General features: G+C 46.3%; 1 protein-coding gene across 4 annotated transcripts in view; it reads left to right on the top strand.

The window, feature by feature from the left end:
• The window catches only part of ATG13 (autophagy related 13), a 54,674-nt gene extending 34,032 nt beyond the window's left edge, over positions 1–20,642 (top strand). The window contains exons 7-19 of one of the 4 annotated variants that reach the window (XM_045893784.2): positions 117–257; positions 4,797–4,837; positions 5,635–5,731; positions 6,080–6,178; positions 7,027–7,120; positions 10,705–10,803; positions 11,572–11,682; positions 12,096–12,232; positions 14,273–14,387; positions 14,987–15,064; positions 15,272–15,388; positions 15,937–16,065; positions 18,275–20,642. In XM_045893784.2, coding sequence (XP_045749740.1) covers positions 117–257; positions 4,797–4,837; positions 5,635–5,731; positions 6,080–6,178; positions 7,027–7,120; positions 10,705–10,803; positions 11,572–11,682; positions 12,096–12,232; positions 14,273–14,387; positions 14,987–15,064; positions 15,272–15,388; positions 15,937–16,065; positions 18,275–18,352 — 1,336 coding nt within the window. In that variant the 3' untranslated portion in view covers positions 18,353–20,642. Of the gene's footprint in view, positions 1–116; positions 258–4,796; positions 4,838–5,634; positions 5,732–6,079; positions 6,179–7,026; positions 7,121–10,704; positions 10,804–11,571; positions 11,683–12,095; positions 12,233–14,272; positions 14,388–14,986; positions 15,065–15,169; positions 15,389–15,936; positions 16,066–18,274 lie in introns of all 4 variants that reach the window. The other 3 variants (XM_064576519.1, XM_064576520.1, XM_064576521.1) reach the window with 3 other exon arrangements.

Below are 20,642 nucleotides of genomic sequence, written 5' to 3'. Positions count from 1 at the left end.
ATGAATCTCAGTCACTAGACAGAACATAACTAACACCTCTATATCCATTGCGTTTCTGTTCTTGGTTCTATGTGAGTTGAGTAGGCGAATGCTGAGCGTGTCTGTGTGCTCCGCAGGTGTGATAAAGAGATTAAAGTTTCCTACACGGTGTACAACAGACTGTCGCTGCTGCTGAAGTCCCTCCTTGCCATAACTAGGGTGACACCAGCTTACAGACTCTCCAGAAAACAGGGGCATGAATATGTCATATTGTACAGGTAAGTAGCATGGTGCTCACCTCCCTGATTCATTCATTAGCCCCATCACTTTGCACATTGTCTGACTGGTAGATGGGTATTCTGTGATTAATTTTGGACAGAGGGTTGGTAGGGTAGTTGATGCTATAGCTTTACTGTGATTGTCTATCCCTCCTCCTTTGTGATCCTCAGCTTTCTGAAGGTACCAGGTTCTTTGTCCTTTTGTTCTGCGCAAGGTCAAATGATTCCTGTGGAATGGATTTGAGGTTGTACTGATAGACGTCTGAAAGCTGAAAAAGGAACTTAAAAAACAGACTGTCCTGAGAAGATTTCATAGCCTTTTGTATTTCAGAATTAAAACTTGTCTAACAAACTGCTAATTCAATTTGTTTTTGATTAGTTGTCTGTGGATATAAAGAACTCGTCAGTGATTCTTTGAGTATTTTCCTTAGAGTAGTTCACCTCAACACATATTTATTGAGTGCCATTTTAATGCAAGCATTGTGCTAGGCCCAAAGAAGAACTGTACACAGGCCCTACCCTACAGGTGTTTCTAATCTATTCGGGTGACCGTTTGGCACATGCATAATTATAATAAAAAGCAGGATTGGAAAACTACATACATAACAGTATCAGGAGAAAAGTACTGGGAGAACACAGGGAGGGAAAGTTTGTTCTGGGTGGGAGAAACCAGACAGACTTCCTGAAGGAAGTGGCATTCAAGCTAGACCTTGAGGCAGAGAGAATTTCAGCTGGTAGAAGTGAGGGAGAATGATCATTCCAGGTGGGGAGTGCAACAGATGGCAAGGCATAGAAGGGGGGACAGGATATGAGCTGTGCTCAGTTTGTTAGATGGACCCTAGTGGTGGTGTAGAGGATAAGTAGGAAAGTGTGAGAACAGAGCCTGGTAAGCCAGGAGTTCCCAAATCACCCAAGACTCTTTTCATATTAGTGATGAGCTACTGATTTTAGCCTTTGGCTTACATGTATAGAGCTGATTGTGAGGAGAAATTAATATAGCGGGATGGAAGGACTAAGGATTAGAGACTCAACTAGTTATGCTGTAACAATCTACTACTACCTGAGAATAGTTATCAAGTCATTCTTTAATTTCCTTAGCAGTAATCTAGCAACCTCACCCATGTTTATTTTTTCAAGTATTTAAAATATTTTTGTTGTCTTCTCTGTAGTCTTTGGGTTTCAAGTTGAGTATTCCATTTGAAAATTACTAGATCTTTATTCAGATATAACAAAAGAGGGACACCTGAGTGGCTCAGTCAGTTAAGCATCTGCCTTTGGCTTGGGTCATTGTCCCAGGGTCCTTGGATTGAGTCCCACATCAGGCTCTCTGCTCAGTGGGGAGCCTGCTTCTCCCTGTGCCTGCCACTCCCCCGCTTGTGCTTGTGCTCTCTCCCTCTGACAAATAAAGAAATAAAATCTTTAAAAATATATGTATATAACAAAAGATCGCTTATAACTCTTACTTTTCATTTACCTATGCTAAGCCCCCTTCATTTTGGTTCTTTTATAAGTAGCCATACTACACTACTAGTCGTCAGCTTAGTTAACAAGGACTCAGTCCTTTTGATTACCAGTGTTTAAAGCTTTCCTTTATTCTGTATCTCCGGAGTAATACAGTATTTATTGCTCACTGTTTATCATTTAGGAGTGCTTTTGGATACAAATAATATGGTTTAAACCATAGAGAAGTGGGTGTTCTCAGAGGTAGATTTGGCTTATTTTTCCCCCTTTTTTATACTATTGTTTTTTGGTTGTTTTTTTTTTTTAAGATTTTATTTATTTATTTATTTATTTGTCAGAGAGAGAGAGAGAGCGAGAGCGCACGCGCACAAGCCAGGGGGAGGGGCAGAGGGAGAGGGAGAAGCAGACTCCCCGCTCAGCAAGGAGCCTGAGGCAGGGCTCAATCCCAGGACCTCGAGATCATGACCTGAGCCAAAGTCAGACGCTTAACTGACTGAGCCGCCCAGGCATTCCTATACTATTGTTAACAGGTTAATAGTAGAGCCTTATACCATTAAAGAATAGCCTTCTGGGTTTTTTTTTAAAGCTATATTTAATCATTTTTCCTCTGGCCTTGTAGATTTAATCATGTCACTGTAGAATTACATCATTATAAAAATTCATTCTGAATTTGTTGTTCATTAAGACTGAATTAAAGTTAACTGCCATCTACTGTCTGTGAAGAAAACTTTTGCTTAGCACCTGAATGGCATAAAGGATATAGCCAAGAAGGTGGTTAGAGAATTAGGTTATTTTAAGCACTATACGAATTACCAGTATTCAAATGAGTACTGAGCTTTTTATTTAAAAAAAAAAAGATTATTTATTTGAGAGAGAGAGCACGAGCAGGGGGAAGAGCAGAGGGAGAGGGAGACACAAGTAGACTCCCCACTGAGCGGGGAGCCCAACACGGGGCTTGATTCCAGGACCCCAAAATCACGACCTGAGCCAAAATCAAGAGTTGGATGCTCAACTGGCTGAGCCACCAGAGGTTGCTAGCAAAATGTCTTTTGGCAACTTTTTATCGACATCATTCCTGTGTTATTTTATGGCAGGAGTCAGTAAACTATGGCCAGCAGACCATCTGCTTGTTTTTATAAATAAAGTTATTTTATTTTATTATTATTTTTTTAAGTTTATTTTTTTTAGTCATCTCTACATTCAGCGTGGGGCTGGAACTCATGACCACGAGATCAAGAGTCTCACACTCTCCTGACTGAGCCAGCCAGGCACCCCTAAATGAAGTTATTGTAGAACACAGCTGCCCCGTTCATTTGTGTATCATCAGTGGCTACTTTTGCAGGACAACAGCAAAGCCGAGTAGTCTGCCTCAGACTGTATGGCCTGCAAGCCTTAAATATCTGATCCTTTTAACAAAAATTTGCTGACCCCTGCTTTATGGTGTCTGTGCCTTTCGTTCATGTATTACAATTTGTGAGACCTAGGCTTCAGATTTACCCTGAATCTCATCCCTAGCTTATTTTTATCTCATGCTTAACGCCTAACCATAGGGCTTTGTACATTGTTGGAGCTTTGTTTTTAATTGAACAAAGCCATGTATGTGTTTAATTTTTAACCATATTACTAGAAAAGTATAATAATGTTTTGTAGTGTAGTTTGTAATGTTTTATAGTTCAGACCTATAGCTAATATAGACTGCCCTTCCCAGGAAAATTCAGAGAAAAGTTCTGCTGTGCTTATATTTTTGTATTTTCAGAATAGTCTTATGTAATTCTTCTATCATGGAAAAGGTTTTCGAATTTCTTAAGCAGTTTACTTTGGAATGACTTGTGACAAGCACGGAGAGCTCCCCTTAATTGAAGACCACTCTCAAAATCTGGTACCTTCTATTGCATATTTGAAAGTTGCCATGTAACACCCAGTGCTCATCACAAGTGCCCTCCTTAATGCCCATCACCCATTTAACCCATCCCCCACCCCCCGCCCTTCCAGCAACCCTCAGTGTATTCTCTGTAGTTAAGTCTCTTATGATATGCCTACCTCTCTGTTTTTATCTTATTTTATTTTTCCTTCCCTTCCCCTGTGTTGATCTGTTTTGTTTCTTAAATTCCACATATGAGTGAAATCATATGGAATTTGTCTTTCTCTGACTGACTTCTTTCACTTAGCATATTATACTCTAGTTTTATTCACGTCATTGCAAATGGCAAGATTTCATTGTTTTTGATGGCTGAGTATATGTATATATGGAATATATAATGGAAATTATTTATATGGAATTTATATATAAGGAATATATAACGGAAATAAATACATATGTCACATTTTCTTTATCCATTTATCAGCTGATGGACATGTGGGCTCTTTCTATAATTTGGCTATTGTTGATAGTGGTGCTGTAAGCATTGGGGTGCATGTACCCCTTTGAATCAGTATTTTTGTATCCTTTGGATAAAATACCTAGTAGAACAGTTGCTGGGTTGTACAGTAGTTCTATTTTTAACTTTTTGAGGAACCTCCATAGTGTTCTCCGGAGTGGCTGCACAAGTTTGCATTCCCAACAACAGTGTAAGAGGGTTCGCCTTAAGAAAGGAGATCTTAAATGTTCTAATCCCAAGAAAAAAACATTTGTATGTAGGTGATGGATGTTAACCTGACATACTGTGATGATCAATTTGTAATATAAACAAATATGGAGTCTTGTACATCTGAAACTAATATAATCTTATTTGGTGAATATACCTCAAAAAAAAAAAAATCTAGTACTTTCTAATAGTGGTGTGAGATCTTTTTGTGAATCTTATTTCTAGATTCTTTATTCCCCAGGAGGTATACTTTGCAGGAGCAGGAAGAAGAAACTAAAATTACAGGCTCCACTTAATTATTATTTTCCTTATTTCTTAGCCAATTCTTCCCATATACATCTCTATGCCTGCAGCTTACTTGAAGTAGTGACATTATTGCTCCATTAGGAGAAGTGGTCATGCAGATGAGAAAGGAAGGGTTTGTTTTGTTTGTTTTGGCTATAGAGGCCCTTAGAATAAAGAATCATTTATTTCTTTTTCTTTCTTTCCTAAGGATATATTTTGGGGAAGTTCAGCTGAATGGCTTAGGAGAAGGTATGTATCAAGGTTGAAAAGCATTTGTAGTGTTAAGAGCCTTCCTGACTTCAGAGATGGGCTTGGATGCTGCCTGTCATAATATGTAGCTTGTGATTCTAATAGGTGTGATACAAGTAAGGAAAAGACCGGTGGGTGGTCCAAAGAGCTTCCAGGGAATGACTGAATAATTTTCCCCAGAGTTCTAGTAACTCAGTATTTTTTCTTATTCTTTATACCATTGTCTGTTTTCCTAATTTTCTATAATGAGCATGTTAAATGTTTCTGATGAGCATAAGCAATTTTGAAAATTGGGCATGAAACCAAGAAAACCAGGAAAGCTTTATTGGAAATAATCGCCTACAAGGCCCCCAGCTCTTTCCTATACTTAGTTCTGGGGGGCAGCATGAGTAGAAGTGCAGTCACTTCTGTGCCTACATAAACCGAGGGCTTCGTGTGATAAAGCCCCAGGGCCCCTTTCCTGTCTCACTGGGCATGTGACACATTTGGGCCGGGTTGGTTAGGACTTGCTCAGACTTTAGGACTAACAGTTTGTTTTGCCTCTTTGAAGGTAGGTTTATCTGGAAATAGAATTCTGATTTCCCTTCCAATATTAGGTCATATAAAATAAATCAAAAGAAAAAAATATATATATACACACACACATAAACCTATATGAAATTGAGGCTGCTGCACTCATGGTGTGAAATAGATAAAGCCAGAGATTGTATGATAGGCTGCATGATTCAGGGAAAGCCAGACTAGAGACAGTATCAGTGTTCTCTAGGGAAAAGCTAATTGTATATTTCTTCTTCTAGGTTTCCAGACAGTTCGTGTTGGGACAGTAGGCACCCCTGTGGGCACCATCACTCTTTCTTGTGCTTACAGAATTAACTTGGCATTTATGTCTACCAGGTGAGGAAAGAACCTTGGAATCCAAAAGAGCTCTTCCAAAGATGAATTCAAGATATTAAAGTTTGTTTTTCCCTCAAACTCCGTGGCTAAGCTTATAGTTCAGCTTTGCCATTGCTGAAATCAGTCCCCTTCTGGAAAATAAACTCAGAGAGAGAGCCCCGTTTCCAGATGGAAGAATCTGAGTGTCTCAGAGCCATCAATGTAGGGTTGTGGTTTATATTTAGGGATGCAATAGTTAAGACTCTAGTGGTACCTGCCAATAGATATAAGGTGAGGGGTCCTCTGAAGACTTCAGGGGGGCTGACAAGGCATTCTAACAAATATTGTCATCTGCTTATTGCATTACAGGCAGTTTGAGAGGACTCCACCTATCATGGGGATTATCATTGATCACTTTGTGGACCGTCCCTATCCCAGCTCCTCACCCATGCACCCCTGTAATTACAGGTGAGGAATGTGTAGGGGCTTTCCCAAACTGCAGCTAGGGAGAGGCATTCATCTTGTACATAGAGTGCCTTTCTCAGCACTCACCAGTGGGCAGGGCGCAGTGATGGAGACCCCACAGGGAGAGAAATGGAGTGGTTAGCTTCCCTTCCTGCTGCTGCCTGTAAGGTACACCAAGCCTTGGAATATACAGACTGAGAAAATTCTTGGACATTTTGGATCTTGACGGTAGTGATTTGACTTTCAATTTGATTTTACTTAGAGACTACAAGAGTGGCAGTAATAAACAGAATGCCCTTCACAAATTAAATGGTTTTCTGGTGACCATTGGCACAGTTTAGTTAGAGATTAGAATCTTCAGGCTCATGCGCATGCAAGCAGGGGCAGAGTGGGGAGGGAGAGGGAGAGAGAATCTGAAGCAGACTCAGATCCCAGAAAACAGAATTCTGTAGAGGTCGGAACAGATGTGTATCAGGAAGGATACTGCCTTTATGGGAAGGACTTTTGAAGTTGGATGGGGTCACCTTTGGAGTCTGGATTTTTGTTTCACTGCATCTCTTTTGCTGACAGTTCTTTAGTCCCAACACTGGCCAGGCTTAAGAAAATATTCTCAAATCATATGTCAGGTAGGATGTTTGGGTTAAAAATAAAAGCCTTGGTCAACCTCTAGATGTTGTTCTCTGGGGTATGTTTGACATTATCGAGGACTCACCACGCCTCTTTTGCCATACTGAGCTCTGCCTGAAACAGTTCTTGTCACAACTTGCATCCTTATCTAACCTCCCTCTGTGTCCTTCTCAAATCAACTGCCGTCACTATAAAATTGATGATTTATTTTCCCCGCATCATAGAACTGCTGGTGAGGACACTGGAGTAACATATCCTTCTGTGGAAGATTCTCAAGAAGTGTGTACCACCTCTTTTTCCACCTCCCCTCCGTCTCAGGTAGGGGGAAACAGGTTCTGGGGGGGGCTATAGTTATTTGGTATATATATGGGCATGAACTGGTACCAGAATTTAGATACAGTCTCTTTTGGTGGTCCTGGTGATTGTTTCCAGAGGGTTATTTTGAGGGGTGAGGGGGAGCCTTCTTATCCAGCAGGTAATACTGCAATGTTTCTAGTCTGTAACCATGCCTTTTTTTTTTTTTTAAGCTTGTATTATTTATTTGAGAGAGAGAGCACGCTCATGTGCATGCAAGCAGGGGCAGAGCGGGGAGGGAGAGGGAGACAGAATCTGAAGCAGACTCTGCTTTGAGCGTGAAGCCCAACACAGGGCTTGATCTCACAACCCTGAGATCGTGACCTGAGCCGAACCAAGAGTCGGATGCTTAACCGACTGAGCCACCCAGGCGCCCCTCTAGCCTGTAACCATTCTTAACCCACAAGATTACATGTAACCTTTACATTCCTAGAGACATCTTAAAATTCCCTAGAAAATGAGTCACAGAATTCCAAATGCATTGTGATACCAGAGAGGTATTCTACCCTACTCTTGTTAATTTGGTAGCTACTTCACTTTTGAAGTGGTAAATATGGTTCCTAACCATGGAAGGAGCACAAAAGGAACCAATAATTATTGGGCATAGACTGCCAATAAGAAACCAGCCGTGCAGTTTTTCCTCATAGTTGACACAGATATCTGGCTATCTGCATTCTTTATCTGAACATTTTTAACCATTAACTTTTCCACTTGAGTCCATCTCCGGTGTCAAACCTAGTTTCAGTGAAACACAGGCTCCATACAAGGTTCCCAGCTTCCCAAGCGCACCCACCTGTGTGGCCTTATTGTGTAATGTCCACGGTACCAAGTCTGCTTTGGCGAAGGAGTCGTTTGTTGCCAGATGACTGATTTCAGGGCACGTTTCTTCCCTTCCACCGCAAGTCATTCATCTCCCACCTCATGGCCTGCAGCTCCCGGCTCTGCCTGCTCATCCCCTCTGTCACTCCCCTCCTCTCTGACTTGCACATTAGGCAGTCTCTTCTAGACCTAACTCAGTTCTGTGTTCTCTAAACTAGTCCCAGATTATCCCCTTTCACCATCTTGTTTTGGGAGCCCAACAAATTAATTCACTACCCATAGATTTTTATTTTCTGTGTTTTTAAATTAAGAAAATATTTAAATTTACTTCATTCTGAGTTGTTAGGAGATACTGGATTAAAATTACGGTTCTCATCTGTTTCCAAAACGGAAGTTGGGCACAAAAGTTAGCTTAAAAAAAAAAAAGCTAGCTGAATGGTGTGAAAGAAATTACAAAATCCATGGGTCTCTGTTATTTCTTTTGTCCCCATTTAGAGTTAAGGAGGTTCTTGTAAAGTTGCCTAGACAGTTTGCATGTTACTGTTACTCCCCTCTCCCCATGAGTGTTTGCTCTGGGAGGGGGCAGCTTCTGGCTCTCTTACTGACATAGAACAATCCTGACCCAAAAAGAGGGAAAGGCCACCAGAGCACATTAGTACAAGTAGATTAGTTTTTAGATGATCAAAATATGAATATGTCAAGTTTGATGTTCTTTGAAGTTTTATTTTTTAATTTTTTAAAAAAATTTTAATTTATTCATTTGAGAGAGAGAGTGAGAGCACGAGGGGGGTGCGGTGCTTAGAGGGAGGGAGAGAAGTAGACTCCCCACTGAGCAGAGAGTCCGATGCAGGACTCAATCCCAGGACCCTGGGATCATGACCTGAGCCGAAGGCAGACGCTTAACCAACTGAGCAAGGTGCCCCTATTTTGTTTTATAAGTGATAAATTTGTAAACAGTAAATGAAGTTGTGATTTGGGAGATACGAGGATGGTGAGGCTGGGCCTTACAAATCAGTTTGTCTCTTTCTCGAGTACAGTGGAAATTTGACCTGACCCCAAAAGTAAGGGGAAATTAAGTAGTTCCTGCATCTCCTGTTTGCACGGAGTTTGTTGACTTGTGTAAGGGGAGCCTATCTTTCTCATGGTATCAGTTGCCTGCTGTGTCTTGTTACAGTTTGAAAGTAGATTGTGCCAAGATCTTACCAACACTGAGCATCCTGTGGGTGGGCTGTGTCACTACCCTCTGAGTACCTCTAGTTGAGGCTGGTACAGTTTGGTGCAAAAGTATTCATTTTCAACCTTAGTGGTAGAACAGAAAGAGAAAATGATTTGCCAGCAAGTCTCATCCTTCCTGTAAATATTGAACTAGTTTCTTCCTTGGCTTAACCCAGGGAATTGCATAATTGTTCAACAACTTCTATTTGAGCTTTTTGCAAAGGTCCAGTAAATGCATGTTAATGTGGTGTTTGTTTTCCAAAAAAAATACGGACCATTGTGTCATGTGGGCACAAAGTCGAGTCAGGAAATAGCTGTGACCCTGAACCTGCTACTGTGATTTCAGGTCCGACCTCCCGTTCTAAGCATTAACTAGCTAATTGGTAAGACTTAAAGATAGAACAGCAAGACCCAAAATAATCATAATTAGCTTTGAAATCTAAGAGTTTTTAAAGTGCCCCAGCTTTTGCTGCATCAAGTTCTCCTTCACCATGCGGGGCTACACTGTCCTGCGTCCACCTGTGCTCACACACGCATGCCTACACCTGTACACACCCATTCCTCCTGCCGCAGATGGCATAGTCAAGTCTGCAGCTGGGGGCCTGAGCGTTTGTTTGTTGTGTTGTTTTGTTTTGTTTTAAGATTTTATTTATTTATTTGAGACAGAGAGAATGAGAGACAGAGAGCATGAGAGGGAGGAGGGTCAGAGGGAGAAGCAGACTCCCCGCCGAGCAGGGAGCCCGATGCGGGACTCGATCCCGGGACTCCAGGATCATGACCTGAGCCGAAGGCAGTCGCTTAACCAACTGAGCCACCCAGGCACCCGCGTTTGTTTTTTTTTTAAGATTTTATTTGTTTAGTTGAGAGAGCATGAGCAGGGGGAGGGGCAGAGGTCCCTACTTTGGACACAGAACCCAACGCGGGGCTCGATCCCAGGACCCTGAGATCTTGACCTGAGCCAAAGTCAGACACTTAACTGACCGAGCCACCCCATTGCCCTGGACCTGAGCATTTTTAAAGTTCTCGTCAACAAATGTCAGTTGTTTAAACCTATCCTTGCAGATTCTGGGTCCCCAGGAAAAGGTCTCCAGTCTAGCATTGTAACCTCAGCGTCTTCATCCTCAGCACGCCTTGCACCTGCTCTCAAGGCCTTGCTGCTGGAGGCCATTCTCTAACATCCTTCCGCCTCTTTTGACTAAGGACACACTAATGCTTGGTTCGGGTTTCCCTGTTTTGCCAAGTCATACCAGCTTGACTCAGCTTTGTTTTCCACCTGCTCATCAGGGCGACAAGCATGTATGCCCCCTGGGATAAATGTGTCTTCCTCAGACGCTTCCAAGTTGTCCTTCTCGGGAGGCAGCCATGTTGCTCTCTCCCTGCCGCACCCCTGACTTCCAGCGTGCAGTTCAGCCCCTATGGCTGGCTCCCCTTTCAGAGTTGTTTTCACTTCTTTCTTAAGTCCCTTTTCTGTTTTCTTCTCTTGTTTCTCCTGTCTCGTGTGTATCTGTGCACAGTGTGTGTTTACTGTCACAAAGGCACATTTTCAGACCCCTACTCCTGTGGTGACGGACACTCTGAGGGTCCCCATGGCAGGACTGGCCTTTTCCCATCAAGTGAGTCCATACTGGGAAGAAGGGGATATAATCAGACGGCATCTTTTTATGTAAAAATTATACATAAAGTACAGGGAATAGCTATTTAAATGTCCCCAAGTGTTCTGGGGGTTATTTGAGGTTTGGTAATTGATTTTTAACAGGATGCAGCCATAGCACAGCAGCCCAAAATAGGATGTTTCGTTTGCCCCTCCTCCTACCATTGATGTAAAAAATACATGGAGTTATTTATATCTTATTTCCAAATAAACAATCCAAGAGTGGTATTCTTTCTTTTTCAGTATAAATAGAAACTCTCCCATACCCAGGGGTGATGGAGGGTGTGATTAGGGAAGACGCCTTCTGTTTCAAAGGGACCTCAAGGACAAAGGAGAAAATAGAATGACCTGGGAAAAACCAATGACTTTGGCTGCAAGTTCTGCTCGGGCTTGTGCTTCGCCAGTCCATTGGGCTGGAAACCTCAACAGTTAGCTGAGCCCCTGGGAAAAGGGGGAGCAGGGAACTCATTTGAGGCCTTTGGAAGGCTGCAGAGCTGGGAATGTCAGTCCCACTGCAAACAAGTCTGTGCTTTCTTAGCCACAGAGTAATGGCCTGCTCTGTCTTTAACCCTTACGTCAGCCGCACCCCACCCCACCCCCGCCCCGCATGAGGATGTGGGCTGGGATCCATTCCTTACCTCTCCACAATCTTGATCATTAGTCATACTCTAGGATTGCCTATTTTTTCCTCCTCCTTTCTTCTGCCCCTCTTTGTTTTTCTCTCGCTTAGCTCTCAAGCTCTCGCCTTTCCTATCAGCCTGCTGCCCTGGGCGTTGGATCAGCTGACCTGGCTTACCCAGTAGTGTTTGCTGCTGGCCTAAACGCCACACACCCTCACCAGGTATCTTTAAAGATGGGGAGGACCCCGGGGGTTCCTGTGCTGCCTCCCCTGCCTTGAGGCAGTGGAGGGGCCTCTTCACGAGCCAGTATTATGCTAAGTGCTCTGAAACAAGGCTCTTAGGTAACTTCAGAGGGCTGAGGTGACGCCAGGAGGAAGGGCCTCCTAGAGTTCAGAAAGGAAAGAAGAGCTTCCAAGTGTTTTCTCCCTCTCTTTCCTCTCCCTCTGTAGTTCTTACCACATACGTCACGTCTCCCATTAGCTGAGTCCCAGAGAAGACAGATCCAAGGTTTCCCGCCCATTGCAGCATTGGTGGTGGAAAAGCTCGGAGGCACTACCATCACACCAGGCCAAGTTTCCTCTCCAGGCCAAGAACACTGCCGTTGTTCACTATATTCTTCCATTTTCCCCCAAAGCTCATGGTTCCTGGGAAGGAAGGTGGGGTACCCCTTGCTCCCAACCAGCCTGCCCACGGTGCCCAGGCTGACCAGGAGAGACTGGCAACCTATACTCCGTCTGACGGGGCGCACTGTGCTGCCACACCTTCCAGCAGGTGAGTTCACGGCCTGGCTGCTCAGGCAGCCAGGGGCCCATCCTCCCTGACACCTGTGCCTATCTGGTGTCAGTAAAGAGTTGCTTTCAGCATTGCCTCAGGGGTGGCACTGAGGCCCCAGATGTGGAATTCTTAAAGTTCTCGATAAGAATCTTACATTGCAGCTGGTATGTAAGGAAGCTGCCCCGAGCTTGCTATTAACAGCCAACAGCCGGGACCTACTTCTTATCACCCTCTTCCAGTGAAGGGGACCTTCAGATGTGGGTTTTTTTTTTTCTCTTACCCCCAAATTCATTCCCTTGGAATGAGTCCTCAGTGTTTCCTGAGGATCAGAGCAGGTGGTTTGCTGTAACCCTCAAGTTTGGGGCCACAGTGGATCTGTGGTGGTAGTTAGGATTATTGTTGTTGTTGTTTTTCCTCTGCTATGTTAGCACCTCATGGAGATTTTTTAGAAACAACTGTTTTTCTTTGGTAAAAATTTTTAAAAATCTTTGTATTTTCTGATTACAGAAGTGATACATTCTGTAAATTTCAAATTATGAAGACATTGATGAGGTAGAACATGAAAGTTCTCATTATCCTACCCTGCACAAATCACCACTGTTACCGCCTTTTCAAAGATGAGAGGATCTCAGAGGGTTAAGTAATTTGCCAAAGAGCACTTAGCCCACACAATGGCCCGGCTCAGGCCGAGCTCCTCTTTCCCTTACACTTGGGAGTTCTCCCATGGGAAGATGAGGCTGTCCTGACCTGCCCTGCCCTCCCTTGACTGCAAGGCCCCAGAGATAATGACGTTGATTGCCCCACTACATCCTAAATGAACTTTTGGATAATAGATTTTTTTTTTTTTCATTCCCACGGTGGAGCAGTTGGAGGGAAATTATTTGGGAAGATCTTTTTGTGCCATCCACCAGGAAAAATAATTACTTTCATTCCTGGTTTCCCAAACTTCCATCCTTTTATCCCTCTCCCTGTCAGATAATCAAAGGAATATCCCGTTAGTCGTTTTACACTCTAGTTTTCTGAGCCTTGACTCCTGAAGCGTGTCTGGGAGTAGCTAGAGATAGAGGACCCTATCTCTTCTCCTTGGGGTAATGGGTGCTTAAATGCAGGTCATCAGAGCTCAGGCCTTTCCTCAGTGCTGGTCTTTCCTGCTGGCTGGCGTCCTCTTGGACGGCACAGTCCTCCCTACCTTGAGCCTCTGCTTTTGGCCAGAGGACCTTTCCTAGCCCCTGCTGCTGCTGGGGCTGTGACTACTAGCCTGGTGGCCACAGGGTGAACCCCCACCTGCATCCCCCATCCCCCATCATCCAGGACTCCACATCAGTCTGGAGAGCTGGAGAGGGAAGGAGTGGGCAGCCAAATGAAATGTGCCATTGAAAGACCTTGCTGAACAGAGGGTTGATTAGGGGTGAGGAGAGGAAACGTGGTGTGGAGCACAGAGGACCTCAGCCCGGGCGATGTGTCATGGGCAGAGAAAGCTCTGCCTATCTGAAGAGCCAAATTTGGGACTCTCAACTTAGGATAATGACACTGCCCCTTGTGAGGTAAGGCTTAAATTTAACACACAACTATATAAACCCTGTAAATGATTCCTTCTTATGGTAATTTTAGATAACAAAACAAGAAGGCAGAGAACAGCTTAAAGCTTGAGTCTGCCTATGTCATGGATTACTGTTAAAATCACGGTTAAGACCTCTGTTTGCCTGTATGCATGATTGCTGTATGCTTGGTAACTGATGCTTACCAGAGGTGTTTCAGATTAAATTTAATGTAAGCCTTACACAGTTGTAACACTTGAGTTTCATTCACATATGCCTCATTTTTAGTGGCTCCTGGAAGTGCAGTCCTCTGCTGTCAACTCAAAGGGAGAGTGACAGTGGCTGCAGTCAGCCCCATATTACCGTTAACCACGTGGGTCGGCTGGTGGGGGGCCACTCCTGCTCTGGACTGCAGCCCCACCAGCGGTGGGTTTATGGGCAACCAAGTAGGTTCTGCCGTGGTTTGAGAATGAGTACCAACACTGTCTTTCTTCTTCAGCGAGGATACTGAAACGGTATCAAACAGCAGTGAGGGCCGGGCATCCCCCCACGATGTCTTGGAGACCATCTTTGTCCGCAAAGTGGGGGCTTTTGTCAACAAGCCCGTCAACCAGGTGATTTTTCTGGCATTGCCACCTGTGAGCATGTCTGAGCCTTTAGAGTGAGGCCTTAGGGGCAGGGCTCTTCACTTAGGGTCTGTGAGACCCCTGAAAGTGCATGCAAAATTGTGTGTGTGTGTGTGTGTGTGTGTATGTGTGAATTTTTTGGGAAGAGGGTTAGTAACCTGTGACTGCTCTCCAAAAGAAGTTCACAGCTCTTGTTCTGTGATCATATAAGCACACTCCCCTAGGAGAGGAAGACTAGGCACCATTTGGTACAGACACCTTGCACTCAAGTGTCAGGGCCTCAGCCTTACTCAAAATAAGAAGTTCCTCTTCAGCTCTACCAGTGCAGAACAGTTGTTACCCAATCACTGTGGGTCAGGCTTCCGAAGCTGACTCCCGGGGTCCAGGGGGGCCCTAACCCTGTTTATGTTATGGGTGTGTGATGGGAGGCGGGGAGATTTGGGGTTCGCCAGCAGGATGGGAACCTGAGGACAGTGTGGTCAGCCTGGGTGTGCAAATCTGCTGGACCCACAGGCAGCTGGTGGACTCTGAGGAAGCCTGTAAAAGCTGGGGCAGGGGTGGGCACTGAAATTTCCGTGTCTCTTCAGGTGACCCTAACTAGTTTGGACATACCCTTTGCCATGTTTGCTCCCAAGAATTTGGAGCTGGAGGATGCCGATCCCATGGTGAGTCCCCCTTTGACTTAAGTTAACAGATGGTGCTGTGTGTGTCGTCTTCCTGGGCAAGTCACTGTTCCTCCACAGACTATTAACCATGCTCCTGGCTTACAGATTTTCAACCAGGTTGGGTCCCTTACAGATCCTTTGATTATTAACAGCAGCTTGCACCCAGTGCATGGAACCAGCCCCTACCTCCACCTTGTTCTGAAACAGGTGAATCCTCCGGACTCCCCACAGACCGAATCCCCTCTCCAGGGCAGCCTGCACTCGAATGGCTCCAGTGGGGGCAGCAGTGGCAATACCCACGATGACTTTGTCATGATCGACTTCGTAAGTTGCCATCACCTTCTTGGACCTTTGCTGCCATAGGGGAAATAAACCAAGAACTGTCCAGGGTACTTGAACAGGACTTCCTTCGCAGGGATCAGAGGGACTGGTACAGATAGGGGATGGGATGGGTGGGCACCTGGCTGTGCAGTTCATGGGGGGAACCTGCCCCCATGCCCTGCTTGGGGATACATTTGGAGGCCCATGAACAAGAAGGCATTTTGTGCCGTGTCTTTGGTTGAAATTCAACTCTAAATGAGGATTTGCCAGTGGTATCCATGTAGGCCCTATTCCTGCCTGAATGGATGGCCCTTTGCTAAGGAAAGGAGTTTGAGGGAAGGGAACATAAACCTTAGCACCTGGTTAGCACCAGGGCTAGAGCTCAGCTGCCCAGAGGAGAAAGGTATAGCAATTCCACCCCCTAAGATGAACCTGGAGGAACCCTTTCTCTGATAATTACTGGAAGGAAAGAGGGTTGTTCATAGCTTCTTTCCCCTGATTTTCCTCTGTGATCTAAGGCAAGCTAAACTGAGTCTGTCTTATTTTTGTAGAAACCGGCTTTTTCTAAAGATGACATTCTTCCGATGGACCTGGGGACCTTCTATCGTGAATTTCAGAATCCCCCTCAGCTGAGCAGCCTCTCCATAGATATCGGAGCGCAGTCCATGGCTGAGGACTTGGTATGGAAACCCCTTCCCCTGCCAGACCTCAGCCTGCAACCTCCTATCCTCTTTGAATGGTCATTCTTGCTCCAAAGGCCTGGAAATTTCTTCGTCTTACTGCCCCACCTCCCACACCTCCCATCCTCTTTATAACAGGAAAGAGACACTTTAGATCCTTATTTTCTGTTGATCACACTTGAGGTTGCATTGTGCCTGGCAGTCCCTGTCTTGAAGTTGCTTGCATCGACTTCCTCCTCTTCTGTCCATGCTCACCATTACTTCCCATCCCTGCTGTTCACTGTCTCGGGTCTTCGGCTTGCGGCTGCCACGAAGCCAAGCTGCTCCAGTCGCTCCTGCGTTCAGCTGTTCTGCTTGTCAGGCAGAACGCCAGCAGTACAGGGCAGAAGAAACGTGAGGTCCTGAGCATTGGTGTTCTTGCTCTTTCCTCAGAGAGCTCATTCCCGATTCAGCCAGCAGTTCTTGAGTTTGCCAGATGTCCTGATACTGACTGTAATCTCTGCATCTCTGCTTAGCGTATTTCCTGTGTCCAAAGGGCAGAGGAGCATGCTGCACGGCTATAAACTCCGGGTGCCCTACACCTCCACGCAGCCTGTTGCCAGGATGTCCCCGGAGGCTCTTAAGTCTTGTCGTAAGAAAAGAATTCAAAGACAGACCAGACACAGTGGTTGAGTGGTGCAGGTGAAGAGTTTAGTGAGAGCACACTTGAGGTGAGAGAGCGGGCGAGCTCGGGAGAGCTGTGCACCCCATCGTTTGGGTCTCTTTTATTGACAGTTGTTAACTAGGGGGGGCATATTTATTATTTGGAAGGAGGATTTCTTTGGGAGTAGGTTTTCATGCCTTTTCTCCCTCACTTGGTCCGGGTCACTGGCCTTCTTTGTCTTTGAGTGCGGCCAGCCAGGACAGGCCTCTGACTTTCCCGATAGCTGTCCCTCACTTCCCCCTTTGCTGGCCTCCAGACATCCGGTTAAAACCTAACTAGCTGCTTACTCTAACACCACAGGATGTCAGGGTGGGGTGGAAATGTCACCTTCTATATCAACATTAGAGGAATGGCTCTAGTAGAAGTAGGAATCTTGGAATATCTGCCCTTGCTTTGCTCGAAACAGAAAAGCATGCTCAGTAATAACACTACTATAACAATATCATTATTATTAACATTTATTGAGGCTTACTAGGTACCAAGCATTTTTCTAAGTGCTTTACATGAATCTTCAACAATCCTAAGAGGTAGCTTTTCTTATTATCCCAGTTTGTAAACAGATAACTTGCCCCTGGTTGCACTGAGCCGGCAACGCACAGCTTTGATCCTAGAGAGTCTGGCTTCTGATTTTAGGCTTTCAGCCACTGGCCCTCTGGCTTCTCATTGGAAACAGGCCTGGAAGAAACCGGACCGCAAAGGCTCCCTGAGTGATTCTGCAGCCAGGAGTAGCCAGTTACCCCCGCCTCCCGCCGCTGCCCTGGTGCCCCCAGCATGTCTGGGCCACCTGCCAGTTCTTGGGGGGGGCAGGCCCAACTCTCCTCAGCACCTGGTGCCAGTCAGGAAATCTCTTCAGATGCACATTCAGCAGTGGAAACAGAGCACCTGATTAGGGTCAAATTTTTATTAATAGTTGATTCTTGAGGGCAGTTAAACTTAATTTCTCAGGTTCTGTTTTCTCTTGTTTATTGTTTTCTCTTAACTCTCTAACACGCCCCTTCCTCAGCAGGTATAAAGATGCTGATTCCTAGGCCTCCCCACAGACCTGCTGAATCAGACTCTCTTGGGAGCGTGGTTGGGACGCCTTTGTTCCTGTGCCCCCAAGGGATTCTGCCCAGCACAGGTCATGAAGAACTCTCCTAAACTTTTCTTGATCTGTAGCATACTAGGCCTACTGTTTCATTCCTGTGTCAGTCTGATCTGTGCCAAAGGTAACTTCTCTGTGTCATCCTGTTGTTGGCATGCTCCTTTTCTAGCTCGGTAAGTGTGTGGCCCACTTGATTCCCTGGGCTGTTCTGCTGAGCCCCCGAGCCCCCACAAATCCTGCTGGACACAAGCCCACTGTGCGGTGCCTGCCCCCCGGCCCAGCATCTCCTGCTCTCCCAGCCTGCACTGTGACGCTGAGCTCTGGGTTGTGCTCCCTTCTCCAGCCAGGGCGGGGGGTCTGCGCTAGCTGCCTCTTCAGGACCCTACCTGAATAAGCAGCTTTTCTCTCCCCTCCTGATACAGGACTCACTACCAGAGAAGCTGGCTGTGCACGAGAAGAATGTCCGAGAATTTGATGCCTTTGTAGAAACCCTGCAGTAAAAGTTGGTGTCCACGGGTACCAGCAGCATCCCCTTTCTGTGGTCCCAGGAGACAGAGCCTCCCACTCATCAGCTGCTTCCATCCCTCATCTTGCTCCAGGTGGAGAAGAGGCTGGTTTCCCCCATGGGGACCCGGAAGTCCCTGTTCTGACACCTCCTGGAGACTCCATGGCAGCAGTCAAGCCCGGTGATAGCATTTGAGAGACTCACCCCCTGGCCTTGGAGATTGGAAGACACTTTATAACAAAAGGGCCCTCGGCAGGGCCATCTGCTTCCACCGCCCATCAGCGACTGCTTCACAATGGCTGTCATCCCATTCCTCCTGCCGGCCCCCTGCCCTGGGTCCTCCCTGCAGCTGGCCCCTTGCTGACTTACCATCAAGCACTTGACATTCCAGCTCCTGGCCCAGAGCCTGGCATGGAGGCAGAAAGAGGAAGGAGACAGTGCTGGGAGGAAGAAGGAAGGGCTCCTTTAGGCTCTTTTTTGGTCCCCTTTGGTTTGATGTCTTCTTCTCTCTCCTTCCCTGTCTGCGCCCCTGTGCCCATACTTTTGGCAATATGACAGGCCTCTTGCCCAAGGTGGCAAGAACTCCAGAGTCAGCCATTCCCACCCTTGAGGGTTGTGCCAGCCCATCTCTCAGCCGAGGCTCTGAGCAGCCCTGGTGGCTGGCTGTGCTCAGCTCCTCAGCTCCATGGAAGCAGAATCCTGGGTCTCCAGGATTCTCTCATTGGGAGTCACAGCAAAGGTTCTTTTTCTTTTTCTCTCCTTCCTCCCCCTATTGCTGCTCCTTGGTTATAAAACATGGTAAATATTTATTACTTTTCAGAGAAATCAGATATTTTATAGAGAAAATATGTTTGAGGTAAGATGTTTTCACTTGGGGAAGGTGGAGGGCCTCTTCCTGGAGTAGGGCCTCCTCCTCAGGAGGTTCCTCAGATTCTGGGTTGCTGCTCTGAGGATCTTCCTTCCCATATACATAAGGTGGGATCCAAGAATAGGGCTGGCTGAGGGCAACGGAACCTCCCAGAATCGCTGCACTTGAACTGACGACAGGCTTTACCTTAGACTCCTACATATTCCTGGTGAGAGCCTTGAATCTCTCCCAGCTTCTGCAGAGCAACTGACTCCATTCTCGCAGCCCAGGAAGTCTTGGGTGCTAGATGTGTACAACTCTGTGTGTACAACTCTTCAGAGTCGTGCAGTGACATAGAGTGCAATGTATGTGCCCCACTGTGGCCCCGGGGAAGGCCAGAGGGGCCCCTCCTTCTGGGGGGACTTGTTTCTGTTTCTCAGGGCTAGGTTATGGGCCTTTTCCTCTTTCCACCTGGGCCTGGCTACCACCTTTCTTTAATCCCAGGGTCTGCACCCCGTCCTGAGGTTTACTAGCTGGATTGGTTCCTTGTTGAGAAACCAAAGCTAGGCATAGGATTGACTTAACCATTTAGGTATTGTTCCTTGAGTCAGTCAAGCACTTAGCCTCACCCACCTATCATCTCTCCCTCCCCCAGCCTACCCGGTAGTCCTGGCCAAGGGAAACAAGGCCCGCCCCATTCCTCCTGGCCCACCTGGGCTGTTATTGGCGGCAGCTGTTCTGCCTTGGGGCAGGTGGTCTTCAGTTGCTTGTTAGTAAATGCATGTGACATCGTTCCCACTGATAAGGCTCAACTCTGAGGGCTGGAGTGCGCTCTCAGGCTGTCTCAGGTAGCCTGAGTCCTGCTCCTGTTGCATGCATTCTGCTGCCACAAAGAAATGTTCCCAGCAGTGGTGTCCGGCTGGCCCTCCTCTTTCGGGGCCAGAGTGCACCCATGGCCTGCTAAACCAATCCAGATCTACCCCGCAGGCCCCAGTGCTCAGAGGGGTGAAGCCCTGGTAAGCTGTTGATCACCCCCGCCCCCCACGTCCTGCCACAGCATCTCAGCCACTGTCCTGAGGCCGAGCATGGGAAGGCCTGTTAGCCATTGTCCTCTTTGACTCCTGATTGTTAGCCTTTGCGGGCAGCAGGCTTTCCTTTAGGACCCTGTCAGTGAGAGGCCAGGGAGGCTGAGCCCTGAGCTGAGAATGGGAGGAGCAGAGCAACTGTCAAGGCTGGCCCTCAGCCCTCGGCCCCAAACACTGACAGGGGTGACCGCTGGACTGACTCCTGCAGAAGCCCCCGGGACAGGGCTGGGGCCCATCACCCGTCTCCAGGTGGCAGAGTCCCTCCGCCTCCTCCAGCCCACCTTGTTTGGAAATACTGAGCTATACTTTAAAACGTATTCGAGAGATTTCCAATAAATTTTTTCTGTACTTGA

Source organism: Mirounga angustirostris, unplaced genomic scaffold, assembly GCF_029215605.1.
Source record: "Mirounga angustirostris isolate CCGP_5_RB_7025 unplaced genomic scaffold, mMirAng1.0.hap1 SCAF_13, whole genome shotgun sequence".
Taxonomy (NCBI): domain Eukaryota; kingdom Metazoa; phylum Chordata; class Mammalia; order Carnivora; family Phocidae; genus Mirounga; species Mirounga angustirostris.
The sequence above is the reverse complement of the archived record's forward strand: the minus strand, read 5'-3'. Positions and strand labels throughout refer to the sequence as shown.